The 24,185-nt window shown below is 43.2% G+C and overlaps 1 protein-coding gene across 5 annotated transcripts in view; it reads left to right on the top strand.

The window, feature by feature from the left end:
- Positions 1 to 24,185, top strand: part of ccdc66 (coiled-coil domain containing 66) — a 107,825-nt gene that overhangs the window by 57,288 nt on the left and 26,352 nt on the right. For 4 of the 5 annotated variants that reach the window (XM_070895292.1, XM_070895288.1, XM_070895290.1 and 1 more), the window contains 5 exons: positions 2,819 to 2,903; positions 4,270 to 4,431; positions 5,642 to 5,786; positions 5,913 to 6,038; positions 19,011 to 19,534. In XM_070895292.1, coding sequence (XP_070751393.1) covers positions 2,819 to 2,903; positions 4,270 to 4,431; positions 5,642 to 5,786; positions 5,913 to 6,038; positions 19,011 to 19,534 — 1,042 coding nt within the window. Of the gene's footprint in view, positions 1 to 2,818; positions 2,904 to 4,269; positions 4,432 to 5,641; positions 5,787 to 5,912; positions 6,039 to 19,010; positions 19,535 to 23,738; positions 23,908 to 24,185 lie in introns of those variants that run through there. The other variant, XM_070895291.1, reaches the window with a different exon arrangement.

Genomic DNA, 24,185 nt, shown 5'->3' with positions numbered 1-24,185 from the left:
CCAGGGGTGGGGGGGAGAGGGAGTCGGGTCGGTGTCGGGTCCAGTCCGGAGGTGGGGGGCGGGAAGCGGGAGTCGAGTCGGGTCGGGAGGAAGCAGGAGCTGGCCGTGGGAGGAGCCTTATTCACGCAGTTCCAGTGAGGCCATTCGGCCAGGGCTAGGGGCTGCGTGCTTCAGGCCCCTCACACACAGTTTTGGGCACCTGGATCTATTGCACATGCGCGCCCACTGTAGTGCGCATGTGCAGAGGTACCGGCACTATTTTCAGCGCAGGGACCTAGCTCCGCCCTCTACAGCTCCTGCTGTGCTGCGCCGAGCTGCAAACGACCTGCAGGGCGCTGGAGAATCTGGAAGTTTTTTTTAGGCGCAATTTGTGGCGCGAAAAACGGGCGTCCAGGTCGGGACTGCGCCGTTCTAGGCGGGCTCGAAACTTGGGCCCCTTATTTCCATTCCAACTAAGATCAGCTAAGACTCATTAGGACTAATTTTCCAGTTGAACTGGACTGGGTCTAGCTGGCAGGATTTGGTTTACAAGGATCAGGGAATTATTTTTCCCCAGTCACACCAGGAATTAAAGTTGAACTACATGCAGAAAAAGCTGTTTAAGCAACACTCACTTTTTAGATAGGTTTCTTGGTTGGATTTTTATTTGGTTTTTGGATCAAAACACAGGGAAATATTATTTGGCGAAGTAGTTGAATCATTGTTTCCATTATCATAGAGGGAAAAACTATTTTCAAGAATTCAGCAGAACTAGAAGATCCTTAAAGAAGAGAAGGATTTATAATGCAGTTCCTAAAGTATCAAATATCATTCCACGCAGTGTGCTGGGGCACCTAATTGCAAACTGCAGAGTCCAACGCCAGTTGGCAAGTCATTGTGAAATAAAGATTTGGGGATTCCTTTGAAGGTACCCAATAGCAACATTTCATGGTTTTAGGAGCACAAGATGAAAGATGGCATTTGCTGGCATTTTCTTCTGCACCAACAGAAAGAAACTCTGCACAAAGTAAAGTAAACTCAATTTATTGTCCTGTAGTGGTCACTGTATGCCTGCTTGATGGTTTTTACCACATTGTTTCCTATGATTGTGTATGTTTTATGTTTTATGTATTCTACATCCTAATCTTGTGCTCTTTCCAAATGATCCTCAGTGGTAAGAGTAAGCGATTTGGTTGGCTGCTGGGTTCCGTGGGATTAAGATGGCTTTATGTCCATGTACTGGGCCACCATGTTTAAATGCTGCAATGGCTGATCTTTTCTGTCTGTTTTTTAGACACATCTTTCATCACTTTGCGGGTGTGGTCGGATGGGTTGGATATTATTGTTGTTGTCAGCGGCAGCGACATAATCCATACCAAACTGGCCGTGCCCGGCACTAATTAGCATATCCATTGGCCCCATGTGGGGAGGGAAGGAGAAGCAGGATTTTGGCACACTTGGGATAAAACTACAATAGCAAAATACTGCGGATGCTGGAATCCGAACCAATAACAGAAAATGCTGGAAACACTCAGCAGGCCAGGCAGCATCCGCGGAGCGAGAAACAATTAATGTTTCAGATCTGAGACCCTTTGTCAGAGTCCCTAATAGCCAGCCCACGCTGCGATATGTGTGCACGAGATCCGTGCAGCAGAGCTGGTCTCCAGTCGTCTTGGTTAACCCTGGACTGGACCAAGACCTAGCTCTCTCAAGCTCTGCAACGGCCACCACACGTTAAAAAATCCACGCACAGGCATCTTCCACCCTTCAAGATTTAGTTCGGGACCTGGAATATTAGGTCTTTCATTGAAACACCTGTGAACTTTATGACGTGGAAGCAAGTCATCCTCGATTCGAGGGACTGCCTATGATGATGATGAGGTATGCAGAACTCTGAGCAAGTATGAAGGTAGTTGTATTTTGGAACCCAAGAACTCTCGAAGCAGTCTGAGTATCCATGAGAGGTGTTCCAAATGGATTTAGGACCTTCGTCACTGGGTGCTCCATTGTACAGGTCCCTGGAGTTGCAATGTGCTCCACGGAAAATTTCATTTTTCTTCAGTGGACATCCGTAACTGCAGTCATACTTTGCAGGGTGAACTTCAGAGCCACAAATGATTGCATGCAATGCCAGTGCTTAGATAGCAATATTTTTTAATGCACCCCATCATGGGTGCAACTACATTTTGTCGGAAGGAATTTTTGGGTGAAGGTATTTTAGGATACCAATGAACCAAGGATTTCAGTTGTAATTTGTGCCCTGCTACCGAAATGAATATGGATTCGAAGAATTCAAATGGCTATTCGGGACTCTGACAAAGAAAGGGTCTCAGACCTGAAAAATTAACTATTTCTCGCTCCGCCGATGCTGCCTGACCTGCTGAGTGTTTCCAGCATTTTCTGTTTTTGTTTCAGATTCCAGCATCCGTAGTATTTTGCTATTGTAGCTTTATTCCAAGTGTGCCAAAATCCTGCTTCTCTTTCCCTCCCCACCCGGCAGATCATCAAGTGGCATTACTGACAACAATTGAGAAATCTGCAACCAAAAATATCCAACCTGCCCAACCAAAAGAACAACTATAACAGCACCAGACAGCTATAGTGAGCCAAAAGGGTTAGTGTTGCAGATAATTTAAATAAAAAACGGCCTCAAGATCATGCTAATCAACAGAGAAACTGTTTGAATGTATGACTTGTGGTGTCACTCAATTGATGGTCAATTGACAACGAAGTAATACATTAATCTAATGGTACATGTAATTCGTTAGTTTTCCCAAGTTTTCAACATTACAGGCTCTACAGAGAATATTAGAAATTGTGTATTATTGTTACATTTCAGCTTTCTGCGATCCATGACCGCTTTATTGGACCCAGCACAGATTGAGGAAAGAGATTTACGTCGAAAGAAGCAACTAGAACACCAGGTAACCAGTATTATCCTTGTTTTTAATTAACTGAATTATCTTGGGCATACAGGATTTAAATTTTACAAATTTACGTAGCTGATTTTTTCCTACTATTCATAGTTTATTGGCACATTATTTTCTACTGTCAAAATGTGTAGAATTATCTTTTGATTACTCCTGTATAGCATTAAATTAAAGAATAACATTTTATGGAATTGGGCAAGATTTCAGGAAAAGGCCCAAAGTGACATTGATGCCAACATTTCTAGCAGATTTCTCTCATTGTTTTCTTTGGTTTTTGCACTCATCTGTATATCCGAGAGACAAAACAATATTTATTACAATCCATGCATAAGTTAATCTCTGGCCGATATGCCAAAGAATCATAAAATCTTACAGCACAGAGGGGGATCTTTTGGCCCATCATGTCTGTGCCTACTCTTTGATAGAGTTATCCAATTAGTCCCACTTTCCTTCTCTTTCCACATAGCCCTGCATATTTTTCCTTTTTCTAGTATATATCCAATTCCCTTTCGAAAGTTACAATTGAATCTGCTTTCAACACCCTTCAAGGCAGTGCATTCCAGATCATCATCATTTGCTGCGTTAAAAACTCTCTTCCTCATCTCCCCTGTGGTTCTTTTGCCAATGATCTCAAATCTGTGTCCTCTGGTTACGAACCCACCCACCAATGGAAACCGTTTTCCTCATCATTTTGAACACCTCTATTAAATCTCCCCTTAACCTTCTCTGCTCTGAGAACAATCCTAGCTTCTCTAGTCTCTCCATATAACAAGATGTTGCTGGCATCTATCCTTAGATAATTTTCTACTTCTCAAGCAATGCTGTATCTTTGGTTTCATACAGCAGTTGAGCCCATTACTTGGATCTGAAGAGATATTTTGGACTTTTACATACTATAGACCATATCTCCAAACTCGCCACTCTGGAACTACCTTGACATTCCTCCCACTTGGGATGAGCATAGTTTCCAGAGGTTGTATGATAAAGACCTTGGATGCCTATCCCAATTATTTTGAAGTGCGCTCTATTCATTCTTGACACCAAGGAGCATAAACCACACGGCTGTTCTAGAAAGCTATAGTCATTCAGGTGGAGGAGCGTCACAGGCAGAAGCGGCTGGAAGAGGATCGCAATCAAAAAGTACAAAAAGAGGAACTCTGGCAAACGAGAGGTTGAGACAACAATATGAGAAAGAAACTAGAATAACCTATGTTTCCTGCTATTTGAATAGAAAAAAAGTCTTCTATCACTCTACTTTGCATCCTTTGTAAAAACCTATGGTGCTATTTAAGTGGCACAATGGGGAGCTGACAATTTCTCACAACATGATAGCTAATGTTTCTTTAATTTTGTGCTCTAGAAAGCGATAGCAATTCAGGTGGAGGAGCGCCGCAAACAGAAGCAGCTGGAAGAGGAACAGAAACGAAAAGAAGAACAAAAAGAGGAACTTCGTTTGGCAAAGGAGAGAGAAAGGTTGAGACAACAATATGAGGAAGAAACTCGGACACAAAGGGAAAAAGAAGTAGGTGTCATTAACCATTTCATGTAATGCTATGGGAAGAACTACTTGTTGAGCAATATATTACCTGGCTTGCATCCAAAACACTACATTTTAATCCTTTTTATAGGTATCATATTAATCAATAATAACCAATGTTCCCTGTAAAATAATTTTGGGTCACGCTGCCCCTTTAATGGGCTGCGCAGTCCATTTAAAATTCTATGCATATGCGGTTTTTCCATTTAAAAGCTGGTGAGCCGGCTGTGCGGGACCTCCAGAGTGCTGCATGACTGTGTAGTTTAAAGGGATCATTGGTAAAAACTACCTCCTGATTTTCTGACTTAAAATAATTTTATTGTCTCAACACTTAACTCAACGCTCAGTATATTTTTTAAATGTTAGTTGGCTCAGTTGCCTGCATGTCAGATGGTCTTGGGTTCCAGCTCAATTCCATGACTTGAGCACAGAATCTAGGTGGACACTTTAGTGCAGTCCTGAGAGAGTATTGTATTGTTTTTTGGATGAGATGTGGAACTAAGGCCCTGGTTACCTGTTTAGGTGGAGCGAGGGCCGTTTAAATGTTAAAGGACCAAAAAACCTATGTAATTGATTGCATAGGCTTGGGTGTGTTCTTGTATTATAAAAAAAAATGTTTTTCAAAAGATCAACAGGTAGCACAGAGGCTACTAACCACATTATGTTGTGGAAGGCCTCCAAAACCTGCTGCAGCCAATCCTGGTCCACATCCAGCTGGGTACTGAGTGAAGGCCGGCCAAAAAAAATACAAATAGCCCGGACCGTGGATAAATCAGCTGAGGTCAGGAGTGCAGCCTTGTGGCACATGGAGCTCCCACCCACTGAATATATACCTTGATTATGCAATAGTGAAAATCAAGGCTAAGATATCCATTTGTTTGCTCCTGTTTCCCTGAAAATAGTACCCATGACCTTCCCTAGTGCTTTTGTGTTGTCCGCAATGACTGAGATTGTGTTCTGATGTCAAAGTCTAAATCTATATATGTTGAGGAGTGGTCCCATGTCAGAAGAATGTATGATTGTAAATCTGCCACCTCAGTGGAATCTTGTTCTCGTTTGATTCATTGACAACAGAATGATTCTCAACACTGATTAATTGTGACTTTCTCGTTAAAACATTAGAATAATGACGACTTGTTCATTACAAGCAATACTAAAACATTCATCTGATCTTAAGACATCTTTGAGCTTCTAGGAACTTCATAATCGTAAAACCAATCACCTTTATGAAACTGTGCAGAGGGCACAAGAAGAGGCACAAAGGCAGAAACAGGAACAACGCATAAAAGAGTTGGTTCGCAAAGGACATGACATTTCAAATCTTCAGAAGAACGTAGAAGGCATGTAGCAGATAACTGCCGGATTTTAGAGTTTGTGGTTGTTATTTTGCTGTTGTCAAAGAATGTAGTAAGTGCTGTTATTTTTTTCACTTCCTTTTGGTTGACGACATTATTTCTGACTGACAGGTACTATAAGTCGCATGAGTTGCTGTACAGCACCTAATCGTCTTGTTTGTGAAGAGGTTAGTGAGTTAGTGGGACAAATCGCGATGGAAAAAGACTCTCCTAGAAAAGACAAGGGTATCCAAACTGGTCAGTATTTGTTCAGCAAAAAAAACTTGCCGGTGAATTTTACCATAAGACTGTGTATGACTAAGTATGACCATAATGTCATCTTAAGACTAAGCCTGGTCAGCTTACAATACTAAATTTTTCTCTCAATCACTTCAGCCCATCCGTCTGCTATACTAATAGATGTGGAAATGTTATTTGCCAGTGAATTGTGCCAAGTTCAATATGCTGATCATTTTAAAGGAAAGGTTGCATTTTTGTATTTCAAATTTAAACATTGCAGTTAATAATTGGCTATACTATATTGAAGTAGCAATTTTCCTATTCAACATGCATGTAAAAAGTATACAGGGTTAATGTCGGAAGGGGCAACAGTACGACTATGACATTTTGTGTTTGGCATAAAATCCAGTATAAATTTTAACTAATTGAAACATTGTTGTGAATTCAAAATTTACAGTACTGTACATAGTTTGAAACAAAACCTGTGTTAATCATATAGTTGTGAAATATTTCTTTCATATGGCAGGTACCTGGAAAAACAATATCTCTGTAGTACACTTATATAGCTAGTAACGGTTTGAAGTAAAATGTTATGCAAAATAGTTGATATACTTTTGGACTATTAAACAAACTCTCAAAAATAGCAAGTGTGAAAACAGTGCTCAGTGCTCTACTAGTGGAAATATCATTTCAAGGACAGCGTTTCATATTATTAGGAAAGGTGATGTGGCAGAATACGACATCACACAAGAAATCCAGTGAATTTGTATACTTGCCATCGGTAGTGTGATTTAAGAACCTAAGAAATAGGAGCTGGAGTAGAGCATTTGGCCCTGGAGCCTGCTCTGCCATTCAATAAGGTGATGGCCGATCTTCTATCTTAACTCCACCTTCGCGCACTATAACCATATCCCCATAATCTCTCGAGTCCCTTAGTATCCAAAAATCTATCGATCTCAGTTTTCAATATACTCAACGACTGAGCATCCACAGCTCTTGGGTGGAGAATTCCAAAGATTCGCAACCCTCTGAGTGAGGACATTTCTCTTCAATACAGTCCTAAATGGCCGACCCCTTATTCTGAGACTGTTGACACCAAGTTCTGGGGCCCGAAATTGAAGAACTTGCTGCCGACTGCCGCCGACATTCCTCTGCAACACCCGTCCAGTGCCACTTTCGACGTGGCCTGAAGCGGGCGGGAGGAGAGAGCCGCCGGGAAGCGCCCGCCGACATCAGCGGACGGCCGAGTCGCGCAACTGACCTCCTGCCCGCCGAGCTGCGATATTGATGCGGGTGAGAGTCGGTGGCAGAACGGGGTGGGCCACTGGCTGGAGGCTGGTCTGTCCCTGATGGTAGGTAAAAAGACACTTATTGTAACTTTTTTCTTTACAGGTACTTACCTGGATGGGGTCCCCTGAAGGTCTTCAGATGTTTTTTATGCTTTTGCTTTTCAGCTCTCCGACCCTCCGTGGGCCCGACTCCATCCTCGGCGGCACTTGGGCGGCAAGCACCTTTGCCGCCGAGAATGAGAACTCTTTCTGGCTGCCGCCCAGATTGTGGCAGCATAAGTCGCTCATTTGGCGCCCGCCGACCTTTGAGGGATCTCTCCAATGAAAATCCCGCCGAAAGTACCGTCAGGTATCTCGGTGGCCATTGGCGGTCCTTTGGGCAGCACTTGGGCGGGCAGAAGCCTTGCATCAATTTTGGGCCCTCAGACTCCCCAGCCAGGGGCAACATCCTCCCAGCATCTATCCTGTCAAGCTCCTTATGTTTTGATAAGATCGCCTCTCATTCTTCTAAACTCTAGAGAATATAGGCCTCATCTACTCAAACTCTCTTCAAAGGACAATTCCCTCATCACAGGAATCAGTCTAGTGAACTTTCGTTGCACTCTCTCTAAAGCAAGGATATCCTTCATTTGGTATGGAAAACAAAACTACACAGTACTCACCAAGGTATGTTCTCACCAAGGCCCTATATAATTATAGTAAGACATCTTTACCCGTATACTTCAATTCCTTTGTAATAAAGGCTAACATACCATTTTCTTTCCTAATTTCTTGCTGTAGCTGCATTTTAACTTTCTGTGATTCATGTATAAGGATACCCAGGTCCCTCTGAATACCAACCTTTCCCAGTTTCTCACCATTTAAAAAAAAAAAAAAAATCCTGCTTTTCTATTTTCCTACCAAAGTGTATAACTTCACACTTCTCCACATTATATTCTATCTGCCATGTTCTTGCCCACTCACTTAGCCTGTCTATATCCCTTGGTAGCCTCTTTGCGTCCTCCTCGCAGCATACTTTCCTACCTAACTTTGTATTCTCAGTAAATTTGGATACATTACACTCAGTCCCCTCAACTAATTCATTAATATAGATTGTAAATCGCTGAGGCCCAAGCACTGATCCCTTCAGTACCTCACCAGTTACAGCCTGCCAACCCGAAAATGATCCATTTATTCCTACTTTCTGTTTTCTATCTGATAACCAATCCTCAATCCAACCTAATATATTGCCCTCAATCCCATGAGCCCTAATTTTGTGTAATGACCTCTTGCGAGCCACCTTAGCGAACCCTTTTTTGAAAATCCAAATACACTACATCAACTGACTTCCCCCTTATCTACCCTACTAGTTATAACCTCAAAAAACTCAACATATTTGCCAAACATTTTTTCCCTTTCATAAATCAGTGTTGACCACCCAATCATCATATGCTTTTCTAAGTACCCTGTTACCACGTCCCTAATAATAGATTCTAACATTTTCCCTACGACTATAGGCTCACTGGCCTATAGTTCCCTGTTTCTCTCTCTCCCTCCTTTCTTGAATAGCGGGGTTATGTTTGCGACCTTCCAATCCACGGGGACTGTTCTACAATCTAGAGAATTCTGAAAGATCAAAACCGATGTATCTCTGTAGCCACTTCTTTTAAAACCGTAGGATGTAGGCCATCAGGTCCAGGGGATTTGTTGACTATTAGTCCCATTAATTTCTTCAGTACTATTTATTTACTAATACTAATTTTTTTTAAGTTCCTCATTCTCATTTGACCCTTGGTTCCCTACTATTTCCAGAATATTTGTGTCTTCTACCATGAAGACAAATATAAAGTATTTGTTTAACATCTCTGCCATTTCCTTATTATAATTTCTCCTGGCTCTGCCTCCAAGAGACCCATGTTTACTTTTGCTAATCTCTTCCTTTTTACATACCTATAGAAGTTTTTACAATCATTTTTATATCTCTTGCTAGTTTACTCTCATGTTCAGTTTTTTCTTTCAATTTCTCGGTTATCATTTGCTGAATTCTAAAATCCTCCCAATCCTCCGGCTTTCTAGTCTTTTTGACAACATTATAAGCCTTTTCCTTTAATCTAATATTATCTTTAACTTCTCTTGTTAGCCACAGTTGGACTAGTTTTTATTCCTTGGGGAATTCTGCCCAAGTATCTCACAAAACGTCCCAGAGGCTGTGAAAATGTCAGTTTATGAACAATAACCGATCACTTGTTGCACCAAATTACTTCCCCTGCATATCGACTGTGGGAAAAGTACACATTTCCATTGTTGGGGGTTTTCTCTCTGCCCCAATGCAGACAGAGACGAGCGTGTACTGGTTTCAAGCGATCTTTATTCAAGCACGTGTAGGGAGAGGCTCCCTCAGCTGCAACTGAGACGAGCGTCTAATTTTTACATTTGAGCAGTTGGTTTATATACAATATTCGGGACTTGGCCAATTAATTGTCTAAGTCACATACACTTAATCACATCGCCACGAAACACATCTCGTTTATCTCATTTGCCCTGTTTCCACATTTACCATTGTTCTATTCTTAAGCTTTTATCCAATTTACGTCCACTTAGCCACACCTTCACAAAACACATCTTGTTTATCTCATTCTCCGCACGTCCTTGATTGGCGGCCGCCCATTGTTCAATGCATGGCCCCAATCATCGTGTAATACGCTCTTTCCAACTGTCAGCAGCTGTCTTTATTACATCAGCCAGCTCGTCAGTTAAGCTGCTGATCTTAACTTTTAACCCCTTCAGACCCTTGGTGTTAGCCCAAGATGGCCAACTAACTTCACCTGCCCATGCTCCTTGCCCCATCACTGCTGCGTTTTAACAACGGTTTTAGCACTGGTTCGGTCACATCGAGTACAATACTCAAACGTAAGTATGATGAGAATTAGCAACTGCACCACTACCAATACATGAGATGCAGTTTTGATCCGGGGTGATTATCCACCCTAATACCCCAGTCGCAAAGTGTCCAGCACCATGAGGCATCTTCCAACTTGGCCATTCTTCCCCAGTTGTTTGACCTCTTGTTCAATTCGATGATACGTTTAATTATCGCCCCAGCCTCTTTCCTCAGTTCCAGCAGGTGTTCTGGTAGGTTCGGGATGTCCTTCCCCCTCAGGGAGTACATATTCGAGCATGCTGTCCTTCAGGTCCTCAGTTGGACTCGCCTGTTCCTCGCTGGGCATAGAAAAAAAAATAGGATCAGTAGTAGGCCATTCAGCCCTTTGAGCCTGCACTGCCATTCAATATGATCATAGCTGATATTTTATCTCAACACCATATTCCCACTTTCTACCCATACCCTTTGATGCCTTTTGTGTCTAGAAATCAATCTATCTCCTTAAATATATTCAGTGACTTGGCCTCCACAGCCTTCTGTGGTAGAGAATTCCACATGTTCACCAACCCCCGAGTGAAGTAATTTCTCCTCCTCTCGGTCCTAAATTTCCTACTCCAGTGAATACAGGCCTAGTCGACCCAATCTCTCCTCATACGACAGTCCTGCCATCCCAGGAATCAGTCTGGTGAACCTTCGCTGCACTCCCTCTGGCAAGTATATCCTTTCTTCGGTAAGGAGACCAAAACTGCACACAATACTCCAGGTGTGGTCTCACCAAGGCCCTGTATAATTTAGTAAGACATCCTTGTTTCTGTACTCAAATCCTCTTGCAATGAAGGCCAACATACCATTTGCCTTCCTAACTGCTTGCTGCACCTGCATGTTTGCTTTCAATGACTGGTATACAAGGGCACCTAGGTTCCTTTGTACATCGACAATTCCCAAGCAATTACCATTTAAATAATACTTTGTCTTTGTTTTTCCTACCAAAGTGGATAACTTCACATTTATCCACGTTATACTGCATCTGCCATGTGTTTGCCCACTCACTCAACCTATCTAAATCGCCTTGCAGCATCTTTGCATCCTCCTCACTACTCTCAATCCCACCTAGTTTTGTGTCATCTGCAAACGTGGAAATATTACATTTGGTTCCCTCATCCAAATAATTTTATATATATTGTGAATAACTGGTACCCCACTAAGTCACTGCCCGCCACCCTGAAAAAGACCCGTTTATTCCTACTCTCTGTTTCCTGTCACTTAACCAATTTTCAATCCATGCCAGTATATTACCCCCACACTAATCTCTTATGTGGGACTTTATCAAAGGCCTTCTGAAAATCCAAATACACTACATCCACTGGTTTTCCCTTATCTATTCTATCAGTTACATCCTCAAAAAAAGTCCAGTAGATTTGTCAAACACGATTTTCCTTTCATAAGTCCATGTTGACTTTGTCTAATCCCGTTGATATTATCGAAGTGTCCCGTTATCACATTCTTTATAATGGACTCTAGCATTTTCCCTACTACTGATGTTCCCTACTACCGGTCTGTAGTTCCCTGTTTTCTCTCTCCCTCCTTTTTTAAATAGTGGGGTTACATTTGCCACCCTCCAATCTGCAGGAACTGTTCCACAATCTATAGAATTTTGGAAGATGACAACCAATGCATCCACTATTTCCATGGCTACCTCCTTTAGTACTCTGGGATGCAGATTATCAGGCCCTGGGGCTTTATTGGCTTTCGGTCCCATTAGTTTCTCCAGCACTATTTTCTTACTAATAATCATTTCCTTTGATTCCTCTTGCTCACTAGATCCTTGATTCCCTAGCATTTCTGGGACGTTATTTGTGTCCTCTTCCATGAAAACAGAACCGGAGTATTTATTTAATTGTTATGCCATTTTCTTGTGCCCCATTATAAATTCTCTCATTTCTGACTGTAAAGGACCTACATTTGTCTTCACTAATCTTTTTCTTTTTACGTACTTGTAGAAATTTTGCAGCCGGATTTTATGTTCCTTGCAAGCTTACACTCGTACTCTATTTTTCCCCTCTTAATCAATCTCTTGGTCCTTTTTTTACTGAATTCTAAACTGTTCCCAATCCTTAGGCTTGCTACTTTTTCTAGCAACTTTGTATGACTCCTCTTTGGATCTAATACTATCCTTAATTTCTTTTGTTAGCCATGGTTGGATCACTTTCCCTTTTGTGTTTTTATGCCAGAAAGGAATTTCTAACTGTTGCAATTCATGCATTCATTCCTTAAATGTTAGCCATTGCCTATCCACCGTCATGCCTTTTAATGAATCTTTCCAATCTATCATAGCCAATTCATTCTTCATACCGTCGTAGTTTCCTTTGTTTAGATTTAGGACCCTAGTTTCAGATTGGACTACTTCACTTTCCATCTTAATAAAGAATTCAATCATGTTATGGTCACTCTTCCCTAAAGGACCATGCACAACAAGACTGTTAATTAACCCCTTCTCATTGCACAATACCCAATCTAGCATAGCCTGTTCCCTAGTAGGCTCCTTAACATACTGGTCTAAAAAACCATCTTGTACGCACTCCAGGAATTCATCTTCTAAGGTATTATTAATAATTCAGTTTGGTCAGTCTATATATAGATTAAAGTCACCTACGATTACTGTAGTACCCTTGTTACATGCATCTCTAATTTCCTGTTTGATGCTGTCCCCTACATTACCACTACTGTTTGGAGGCCTATAGACAACTCCCACTAATGTTTTCTGCCCCTTGGTACTCCTTAGCTCCACCCAGACTGATTCTACATCTTGATTTTCTGAACCAATATCCTTTCTCACTATTGCTCTGATTTCATCCTTTACTAACAACGGCAACCACCCCTGTTTTCTTTTTACATGTCCTTCCGAAATATCGAATATCACCCTGTAACCATTTCTCCGTAATTGCAACTATATCGTATCCGTTTACATCTATTTGCGCTGTTAATTCGTCTACCTTATTACGGATGCTTTGTGCATTCAGATGCAGTGATTTTAGATTTGTCTTTTTAACATTATTAGACATCTTAACATTATTTTGTACTATAGCCCTATTTGTCTTATCGTTATTTCTTCTTACCTGGACCCTATTTGTTATTGCACGCTTTTGTTTGTATGCTCTGTTCCTTCCTGATATAATCTGGTTATCCTTACCACAATCACTTTCCTGCACTGCTTCCTTTTCTTTTCTCTTTAGCATTCTAGATTTCTCTCCACTGCGACTCTCCTCCAACCCCCCCCCTCCTCCCCCTAATTAGTTTAAAGCCTTGTCTACCTCCCTAGTTATTCGATTTGCTAGAACTCTGGTCCCAGCATAGTTCAGGTGTAGTCCGTCCCCACGGAACAGCTCTCCCGAGTATTGGTGCCAGTGCCCCACGAATCAAAACCCACTTCTCCCACACCAACCTCTGAGCCACGCATTCATCTCCCTGATTCTATTGACCCTATGCCAATTTGCTCGTGGCTCAGGTAATAATGCAGAGAACCTTTTGTGGTTCTGTTTTTCAATTTAGTCCCTAGCTACTCAAACTCTCTCAGCAGAACCTCCTTTCTTAGTCCTACCTATGTCATTGGTACCTACGTGTACCACGACAACTGGATCCTCCCCTTCCAAGTTCTTCTCCAGCCTGGAGGAGATGTCCTTTACCCTGGCACCGGGTAGGCAACACAGCCTTCAGGACTCACACTCTCAGCTGCAGAGAACCCTATCTATCCCCCTAACTATACTGTCCCCTACTACAATCACCTGTCTCTTTATTCCCTCCGCCCACTTGAATGGCTTTCTGCACCACGGTGCCTTGGTCAGTCTGCTCGTCCACCCCGCAGTCTACATGCTTGTCCACAAGGATTGCAAGAACCTCAACTCTATTGGACAAGTCCAGGGACTGAGGCTCCTGCAATACTATCTCCTGGATCCCCGTACCTGCCTCATTCGCGGTCACACCCTTCTGTCCCTGACTACGTGTCAAATCTAAAATATTTAATCTCGAGGGTGTGACTACCTCCTGGAGCAAAAGGTCCAGGTAACTTCCTCCCTCCCTGATGTCTCGCAGTGTCTGCAGCTCAGACTCCAGCTCCTCAACTCGGAGCCGAAGTTCGTCGAGCTGCAGACACTTACTGCAGATGTAGTCGCCCTGGACCAAAACGTCCAGAAGCTCCCACATATTGCAGCAGCAACACATCTCCTCTTCTCCCATTATTTAATTAAATTAATTTGTTTAGTGTTAATCAAAGTATTTACCTTATATAGTTTATTAAATTAGTTAAACAAATAAAAGTTTGTTTTTAGAATTTAGTTATATGCTATATGTTAATTTGAAAGAAAAACTTAGCCCACAATCAGTATCAATCACTTACCTGCCTTACCTGTGATGTCACACTGCAGAGTTCTCCCCACCTGGACCCGTGCAATCTCCTGGCAGAGGCAAAAAAACAGATTTAAAAACCCAGGCCAATTGCGGGAAATATCTGGGAAAATTCCTCTCCGACTCAATCAGGTGATGGAAACTAGTCCAGGGGATCACATTGGCCGTATTAGATTCCTTGAAGTTGCAGGTTTGCTGCGGCTTTTATCCCCACTCTCTGGCCTCGGTCTGCTCCCGCTCAGGTACGCCACCGCTCTGCGGAAAAAGTTAGGAAAAACAAGGCAAAGCAACACCTCCCACCCCCCCACTTCACCAAACTCTCCCACTTAACAAACTCTCAGGTTTCCCACTCCGTGCTACCAGCACCCAGCCCTCGGTTTTTAAACTGCTTATGGCTCAGCTGAGTCACCACTGGTCAGCTGTTTTAAAGAACTAGTTTTAACTAACTGGATATGGGGTGATCATAGGTAGGTTATGGTTGCATGTCCGATCGTTGTTGGGGCCCGGGGGCGGAAACAGAAACTTGAAAACTTGAGCTGGTCACTGGATGTTACTGTACTGGTATTGAGATTCACTGGTGCTCACACAGTATTCTCCTTTTCCCCGGTGTGCTGCTCGTGTTGGCTCATGGCGGGCGCTGGAAATTTCAAGGGTACAGTTTAGGGTGGTGTTGAAGCCACACATGGCTCCTGGCCCTGTCCCCGTGGGATGTGAGCCGACTGTTACTCCCCCTTTCTCTGCATCCCTCTAGCGAGATCCCTGTCAAAAAGGAACCTTTCTGGGTTTCATAACTGGGTGCGTGGTGGTATCTGAGCTAGTTGCCATCTCCTATGATCCCGACATTCTCTACCTCGTAGAGGGGCTTGGATTCCCATTCCTACAGACTGGGTACAACTAATACCATTCCTCAGCCTCAGGTGAGTGGTAACACAATGTTTAGTTGTCGGGTAGAGCCTTATAAGTCCAGGTAGGGTGCACAAAGAGCAATTGCCGCTTTCTGGCGCCCAGTCTTGCAGTGCACCATCGGTAATCCAATCCTGCACATCTCCATTGTGGAGCTGTGCTAGATTATGTCGCACCTCCCTCACTAGCCATGCACCGCAGGCCACGCACATTCACTCCCTAGAGGCCTGATTGGTTACATTATGCAGGATGGCGGTAACGTGGTTAACTGTATGGGCATGGTTTTCCAAAATTTACATGGACTCTTAATACGGTTTTAGCCAAGTCTTCCCCGGTCTGTCCCTGTTGCCCCCAACTTATTTGCCTTTAACATGAAGTCCCTGTATGCATGTCAATGTATCGTCATTCTTCTTCCCGAAGAATACCATGCTCAGGTTTGTCCATTTAACAACCATCCCCGTGTTACCCCTATCCCCTGTGTCGCCTGGCTTGTTGTCAGATATGCTTGTGCCTGTTAACCCGGCACTACAATTTAAAAACATTGTTTTATCAACCGTGACAGTTAACACCCCACGTTCCCGATCGCAACTGACATCGTTTGAGTTCCTGTAATACAGGCCTTGTTGCTCCCTTCGGTCGACCGATGTGGCTCCTTCTGTGGTTGCGGTGGCCAGGCGTATCAGTAGCGCTACGGATATCGTGATCCTGCAAAGAGAGAACATAAAGGATGCCGGTCGTCACCAGTTTCGTCCTCATTAGTCTTTGCGCCTCCATACCTCTTGATCTGCGTCCAGTTTTTCCATCGGCCCTTTCATATCCACACATGCGCAAGTATCACTGGTCATCAGGACCTCATAATAGGCCCTTGCCAGCGAGGTGCTAATCCTGGTTTTGCGGGCAGGATCCTAAGCATCACTCGATCCCCTATTCCCGGCAAGCTCAGCTTTTCCTCTGCCTCCTCCATTTTCATGTCCCTGACAATTTGCTAGTCCCTGACCTCCTGTCTTTCCTTCCCTTCGTATCTACTTTTCTGGCCCACACAACAATCTTGTCATAATTTGTTCCTACTGGCAGCCCCATCTCAAGGATCTTTTGGTGATTGGGGCTCAAACCCTCCTTTAACATTTTTAGGAACATAGGATCATCTCTGCCTGGTTCATCTAACCCCGAGAAGTCGCAGTAGGTGGTATATTTTCGGTCCGCATACTCATGAGCACTTTCGCCCCTATTCTAGGTTACTCCCACAACCGCCGACCAATTAGATCGGGCCTCACCTAACCCTTTTACTATTTTTTAAATAGTTATATTTTTCTCCCATTGTTCATTCCCTATGTCTGCATCCATCATCCGTTAATGACTAAGTTGTGCATCTGCAGCCATGTCTGTCGTGGTACCTTTGATTTTACAACAATGCGTATATCTTCTAGATGGAGTGAATGCACATCTATCATCTCCTCTAGTTTATACTAAAAATCAGTGTTTGCATGGTTCAATTTAGGGGTTGGGAGATCCCTTGTCATCATTTGTTTTTCAGCTGGGGTGAACAGGACATATCGTACTGTAGTCTGAGCCTGTCCCTGCCCTGTACGTTTTTTGGTCGTAATAGGGGCCATGGCCATTACGCCCTTCATCCCGGTTTTGGACAGTGGCAGGGCCGATGGTCCCTCTGTGCCATATTTAGGTGGGGGTTCCCAGCCTCCATCATCGCTCCATCTGTCATATTCTGCCACTTCCTTTTCTAATTCTCCCTAGTCAATGTCGTCATTATCATCCGGTGGTCTAAATCTCGGTCCTGGTGCCTGTACTGTATTGATCTTATTTTGTTTCTTTTCCATCTGACTTCTTACCTGTTTACTAAGTCCCAAGTAGCTACTAATAATTATGATTGTTCCCTTTTCTTCCTTGCTCTTACTCTAGACGCCCCACCATTCCCTTTGCCTGGCCAGACTGTCGTCCGGACTCCAGCTTTTTTCATTTTCTCGATCAGTTTCTTATTCTTCTCTGCTATAAATTTAGTTATGGACCCCTCTGGTCCCCAATCTTCCCCTCCCGAGGCCATGTCCTATTCCTCTGGCCTACCTTTACGGTAACTCGGACCTTCCTGCGTCAACGCGGTTCTGGCTACCTCCGGCGGCTTGCGGTTCTAAAATTTAGTTATGGACCCCTCTGGTCCCCAACCTTCCCCTCCTGGTTTTACTGCGCAGTGATCACTCCAGTACCCAGGGGCCTGGGGCAGCACTGGCCAGCCATCACGGTGATATTTGTGCGCACTGGGTCCGTGCAGCAGAGCAGGTCTCCAGTCGTCTTGATTAATCCTTACCACTGGACCAAGACCTAGCTCTGTCAAGCCTGTGTGGTGGCTGGTGTGTAACGGTCACCACACGTTTTTTTTTTAAATCCACACACGGGCATCTTCCACCCTTCAGGATGTAGTTCGGCATCTGGAATGTTAGGTCTTTCATTGAATCACCTGTGAACTCATCCCTTTTTTGGCGTGGAAGCACGTCATCCTCGCTTCGAGGGACCGCCTATGATGATGATCCACTGGTCTCCTGTTCAGATTCTCGGCAGACTCACTGTCCAACCACTCTGGGTGTCCGCACCTAACTACGAGTGGTAGAATAAGGTACTCGCCCACTTTGCGGCCCCATAATGGTTGTTGGTTCGACTGCGTTCTTCGAGAATCCTGCCGACTATGCCAAGTTATTGGGAGTTTTCTGTCTACCCCAATGCAGACAGAAACGAGCGTGTGCTGGTTTCAAGCGATCTTTATTCAAGCACGTGCAGGGAGAGACTCCCTCAGCTGTAGCTGAGACGAGTGTCTAATTTTTACATTTGAGCAGTTGGCTTATATACAATCTTCGGGACTTGGCCAATTAATTGTCCAAGTCACGTACACTTAATCACATCTCCACAAAATACATCTCGTTTATCTCATTCTTCACACGTCCTTGATTGGCGGCCCATTGTTCAATGCATGGCCCCAATCATCGTAAAATAAGCTCTTTCCAACTGTCAGCAAACTGTCTTTATTACAGCAGCCAGCTCGTCAGTTAAGCTGCTGATCTAACTTTTAACCCCTTCACCATTAAAAAAAATTTGACTTGCCTCGTAATTAAATTTTAAATTAGCATTTATTGATGGAAACTCCTTTACTTGGGCTCAATGTTTCCCTATAGTATCAATTATAATAGTTTATTACATAGGATATATGGCACAGAAACAGGCCATTCGGCGTAACCAGTCCCTGCCGGCATTTATGCTCCACTCGAGTTTTCTCCCGTCTTTCCTCATCTAACTCTTATCAACATAACCCTCCATTCTGCAAGTTTATTAATGTCCTTCTGTAATTTGTTGCAGTCCCCCTCAGTATCGACTGTCCTCCCGCAAATTGATGTCATCTGCAAATTTAGAAATTGTGCTTTTGATTCTTGTATTTATCTTGTATTTCTTTCATAGTATGATTCCGTAACTACAGGAAATTGTATTTAAGTGCTAGCTGAAGTAGAGAATTGCAACAATTTTTGTGTTTTTCAGAGGATTTTGAGATGATTGGAAAAGTTACATACAATGCGCAAGTTACAGACCACAGTCTGCTATCCTGTATGCCAGATACAGCTACTGAATGCGTCATTGTATCCAACACACACAAAACCAAAAAGAAGCCAAAGCCAAATGAAAAGATGGTTGTGACTGGAAAAGAAAATGTTTTACAATCCGATGACGCATACAATCTGTTTGCAAGAACTAAAAAAGGAAAGAATGAAAAACGTCCAGAATGGAATACAAACAAAACAAATAAGAGGTTTGTCCCTGCTTCGGAACGATATCCTAAAGGGTTACAAAGAGAGAGAGAAGAGAAAAAAATGAAAAGACAGCTGGAACTGTTGCAGTTATTGGAAAAGAATGCTCCGGAGCATCGGCCTAAGAAAAAGCAGTCCTCAAAAGAGCCGACAGCAGAGAGACTGCCTTCACCCGTGGTGCCAGCACTTCAGGCAAAAGTAGCTGTTGGCGTGTCCTCTCAGCCTGTAGAAAAGCCAGCACTATCTGTTCTGAGGAAGGTAATGTGGTCAATTTATGGCTATATTGCAATGTGTACAGTACAATAGTGAGAAAATACTGGATATTTTGTTACCCGGAGTATGGAAACTGGAAATCATTTTCATGTTTCTGTGTTTGTGATGTGATAAATATCAGAATCTTTTGAAAATGTTAGACATGATTTGAAGGGCCTCTAATGTTCACTGGGTAAAATATGGAATTGAAAGATACAAACCAGGAAATTCTCCAGTTGAACCCTTAAACTATACTGTGATGGCCAATCCAAGCCAGGGTAGTTATGTGGTGCTGCTAGTGACATCCCTGTCCCCAGGCTAAGGTGGGGAAAATCAGTCAGGGTTCCAGCTTTGGATTACTACCGAGTGACTCCTACCATTGATTAGCTATTTTCCAATGTTCGCTGTCCCAACTCTCAAATGAAGAATAGCCATTTGGGTAGTGTACCAGAGAGTTGGTTGCTGAACTCAATGTCAGCCACACTTTCTGGAGAAGCAAGTGGGGGGAGAAATTAAACACGATCTAAACAAATATATTGTCGATTAGAGAAATTTGACTGTCACTCACAAGAACATAAATAGGAACATGAGTAGGCCATAAGGCCCCTCGAGCCTGCTCTGCCATTCAATAAGATCATGGCTGATCTGATCATGGACTCCGCTCCACTTCCCCACCCGCTCCCCATAACCCTTTATCCCCTTATCGTTTAGAAACTGTCTATTTCTGTCTTAAATTTATTCAATGACCCAGCTTCCACAGCTCTCTGAGGCAGCGAATTCCATAGATTTGCAACCCTCTGAGAAAATAGATTTCTCCTCATCTCTGTTTTAAATGGGCGGCCCCTTATTCTAAGATCATGCCCTCTAGTTCTAGTCTCCCCCATCAGTGGTAACATCCTCTCTGCACCCACCTTGTTAAGCCCCCTCATAATCGTATATGTTTCTGTAAGATCATCTCTCATTCTTCTGAATTTCAAAGAGTAGAAGCCCAACGTATTCAACCTTTCCTCACAAGTCAACCCTCTCACCCCCGGAATCAACCTAGTGAATCTTCTCTGAACTGCCTCCAAAGCAAGTATATCCTTTCGTAAATATGGAAACCAAAACTGTATGCAGTATTCCAGGTGTGGCCTCACCAATACCTTATATAGCTGTTGCAAGACTTCCCTTTTTTTTTCACTCCATCCCCTTTCCAATAAAGGCCGAGATACCATTGGTCTTCCTGATCACTTGCTGTACCTGCATATTATCCTTTTGTGTTTCATGCACAAGTACCCCCAGGTCCTGCTGTATTGTGGCACTTTGCAATCTTTCTCCATTTAAATAATAACTTGCTCTTTGATTTTATTTCTGCCAAAGTGCATGACCTCACACTTTCCAACATTATACTCCATCTGCCACATCTTTGCCCACTCAGCCTGTCTATATCCTTTTGCAGATTTTTTGTGTCCTCCTCACACATTGCTTTTCCTCCCATCTTTGTATCGTCAGCAAACTTGGCTACATTACACTCAGTCCCTTCTTCCAAGTCGTTACTATAGATTGTAAATAGTTGGGGCTCCAGCACTGATCCCTGCGGCACCCAACTAGTTACTGGTTGCCAACCAGAGAATGAACCATTTATCCCGACTCTCTGTTTTCTGTTCGTTAGCCAATCCTCTATCCATGCTAATATATTACCCGCAACCCCCTGAACTTTTATCTTGTGCAGTAACCTTTTATGTAGCACCTTGTCAAATGCCTTCTGGAAGTCCAAATACACCACATCCACTGGTTCCCCTTTATCCACCCTGTTCGTTACATCCTCAAAGAACTCCAGCAAATTTATCAATTATGACTTCCCCTTCATAAATCCATGCTGACTCTGCCTGACCGAATTTTGCTTTTCCAAATGTCCTGCTCATAAGATATCTGGTCAGCTTCATGAGGTGTGTATGCAATCTTACTGCTGTTGTGATTTATCACATATTAATTTTCACATCACTTTATTCTTAATGGAAAAAAACACAATAGTAACCACTCATTGCATTCTTATTTCTGACAAACAAATAACTTCTAATCTGAAGGCTTTATCATGAAAAAAAGCTTTTCTATCATAAAACTTCTTATTTTTCTGAAATATTAGCTTATATTTTTTTTTTAGAAGTGTTGAAATTCAGGCTGATTAGATTTAATTCAACAGTAATGCCAAAGTCAGGATTCTGCGACTAAAAAAATAAATAGAAAGGTATATATAATGTTTATTCTTTAGGAACTACATATGCTGTCAGTATTACTGTAATTAATAAATTGAAAACGGTTCAAAGATATGACCCCTGTAGATGATGTTGGCAAAGTAACATTGAATGACAAATTGGAAACGATGGGGACACCAGATCATGGGGCTGAAATTCCGATGTCCCGGGTCCGTACGAAGTTTCTGCGGACCCGGGAAGACATGGGAAAAGCCGGTTTTCAGCGCGCAATGCGCATGTGCAGAGAACCGGCATTTCCGATCTGTCAAGTTTCTGGCTTGACAGACCATCCGCAGATTGGGAGCGAGGACGCTTGCAGGGCAAGATTTCCGGTATTTTTGCATATCTTGCCCCTCAAAAATCTTGTGCCTGAAAAAGCAGGCATATAGTCTACTTTTACAGGCACAAGTGTTTAAAAATACACAAACATTTTAAAATAAAGTTCTAAAAACACATTTTATTGTTTAAAAACCCTCCCTACTACAGTAAGTTTATTTTAAGGCATAATTTAAAAAACTTTGTTTTTTTAAAGTCGGGAAAATATATTTTTATAAGTACTTTACATATTTAAGATTAATTTAAATTAATGTATTTTCTATTTTTTATTATGTTTTGGGTGTTTGTGGAGGTGGGGGGGGGGGGGGGCGTTCTCATTCATAGTAATAGGAGTTCCGGACTTACAGAACTCCTATTATTATGAATGAGAATATACTACACCTGATTGGCTGCTCAGAGCCATGTGTCCCCAGCTCCCGGCCTGCGCACGTCCCGACGTGCACGTGCTGCGACGCACAGTCACGAGAGGCCTCAGGCTCGGAAGTTCGAGCGGGCGCAGCAGCAACAGGTAATTGGACATCTTTTTTCCCTTTTTCAGTCGTTTGCCCGCGGGTAGACCGGGATTTCTAGGCCAATGTCAAGTGAGAGTCTGAACGGTATTTTGAACTAATCCTCAAATTAAGAGGAGATAGTGACAGGACAGATTGCATCAAATATAACCTACGTAAACAATCCTAATTAGAATGTCCAACGTGTTTCTCTTTCCCCCACCCCCCAGCTCCCTCCCCGCCCAGCAAATCAAGTTTTCAGCTTCCCTTCCACACCATGAACAAGTCTGCACACCTTGACATGGAGCATGTTTTTGGGCCACATATCCTTCCACCCCCAACTGGCAGTGTCATGCCTCTGTCCTGCCCACTATTAGACTAGTATCATTCACCACTAGCTACATCTTTCCTACCAACACCTCTTTCTCCATCAATTATTGTTCCAACCTATCCACTAGTTGCCAATCCCTTCCCCTCCCACTGGCTGCAGCTCCCCCTCACAGGCTACTCCTACCTCCCATTCACTCCATTTTCTATAGAAACCTCCATCCCTACCCTATCCTGATTGTTGGTTGTCCTATCTCTCAATCCCCCTAACCCCATTAATCTGAATTTCTTTCTCACCCTCCACCTTCTGCTCCATCCCAATCTTTCTTGTCTCCTTCATCACGTTCCTCACTTCCCTCCCTGTTTCCCTTGGCCCCAGGCTGTCCTCTCCCTATCCTTTCTCCCCTTCTGTTTCCCCCCTTTGTTCAGTTGTCCCCTCATTCTCTAATGCTGCCTTCCCCATGTGCACCATGCAGTATCAGTGTGTGTATATCTCTCTATCGATCTATATATCTGTCAGTAAGCAGCATTTAATGATTGGGCTGTCTAAACAAGCATCTGTGAAGATTGGAGACACCTCTTGTATCATCAGGTGGCACTGTGATAATACTTTTAATGTTAGAGTTGTCACACAACGCCTTCATGTCACAATGTTCGCTCTTTACTGGCATGAGAAAAATAGTTGGCATGCAGTTGCAGGAACTGGCCACCAGATGGTTCTGCTGTGCAATTAATATTCTGAAGCTGCTCCATATCCAGACTGCCTTTTCTCCAACCAGGTATGCACTGGGTGCTTTATTTACATTTTAATTTTTTTTCCTTCAGGTGCTGGTATTGTGTTCATTTTGATGTAACAGCCCAGCTAGGCTGTAGGACAAGTTCTATTCCACACCCTGTCTGCTCTGCTATCCACAGTCCGTTAAAGCTCCAAGTAAAACATTCTACTGTGCCACTGGGAAGGTTTTCAGCACTGCTCTCTGCTGCTTCCCCTCTCTATGATTCTCCCTCGTCCCCCCAAAAAATTATCTACAGCTTTTTTGTTCCTGACGGCAAGAGAGGAGTAGGGGTGGGGGAGGGGGGGTTGGAGAAGAGAGGGCCTCAGAGAGCTGTGGAAGCTGGGACATTGAATACATTTAAGACAGAAATAGACAGTTTCTTAAATGATAAGGGAATAAGGGGTTATGGAGAGCAGGGAAGTGGACCTGAATCCATGATCGGATCGGCCATGATCGTATTAAATGGCGGAGCAGGCTCAAGGGGCCGTATGGCCTG

The sequence above is a fragment of the Pristiophorus japonicus genome, chromosome 12 (assembly GCF_044704955.1).
Source record: "Pristiophorus japonicus isolate sPriJap1 chromosome 12, sPriJap1.hap1, whole genome shotgun sequence".
Taxonomy (NCBI): Eukaryota; Metazoa; Chordata; class Chondrichthyes; family Pristiophoridae; genus Pristiophorus; species Pristiophorus japonicus.
Note: the sequence above shows the minus strand (reverse complement) of the source record. Positions and strands in the feature narration are given on the sequence as shown.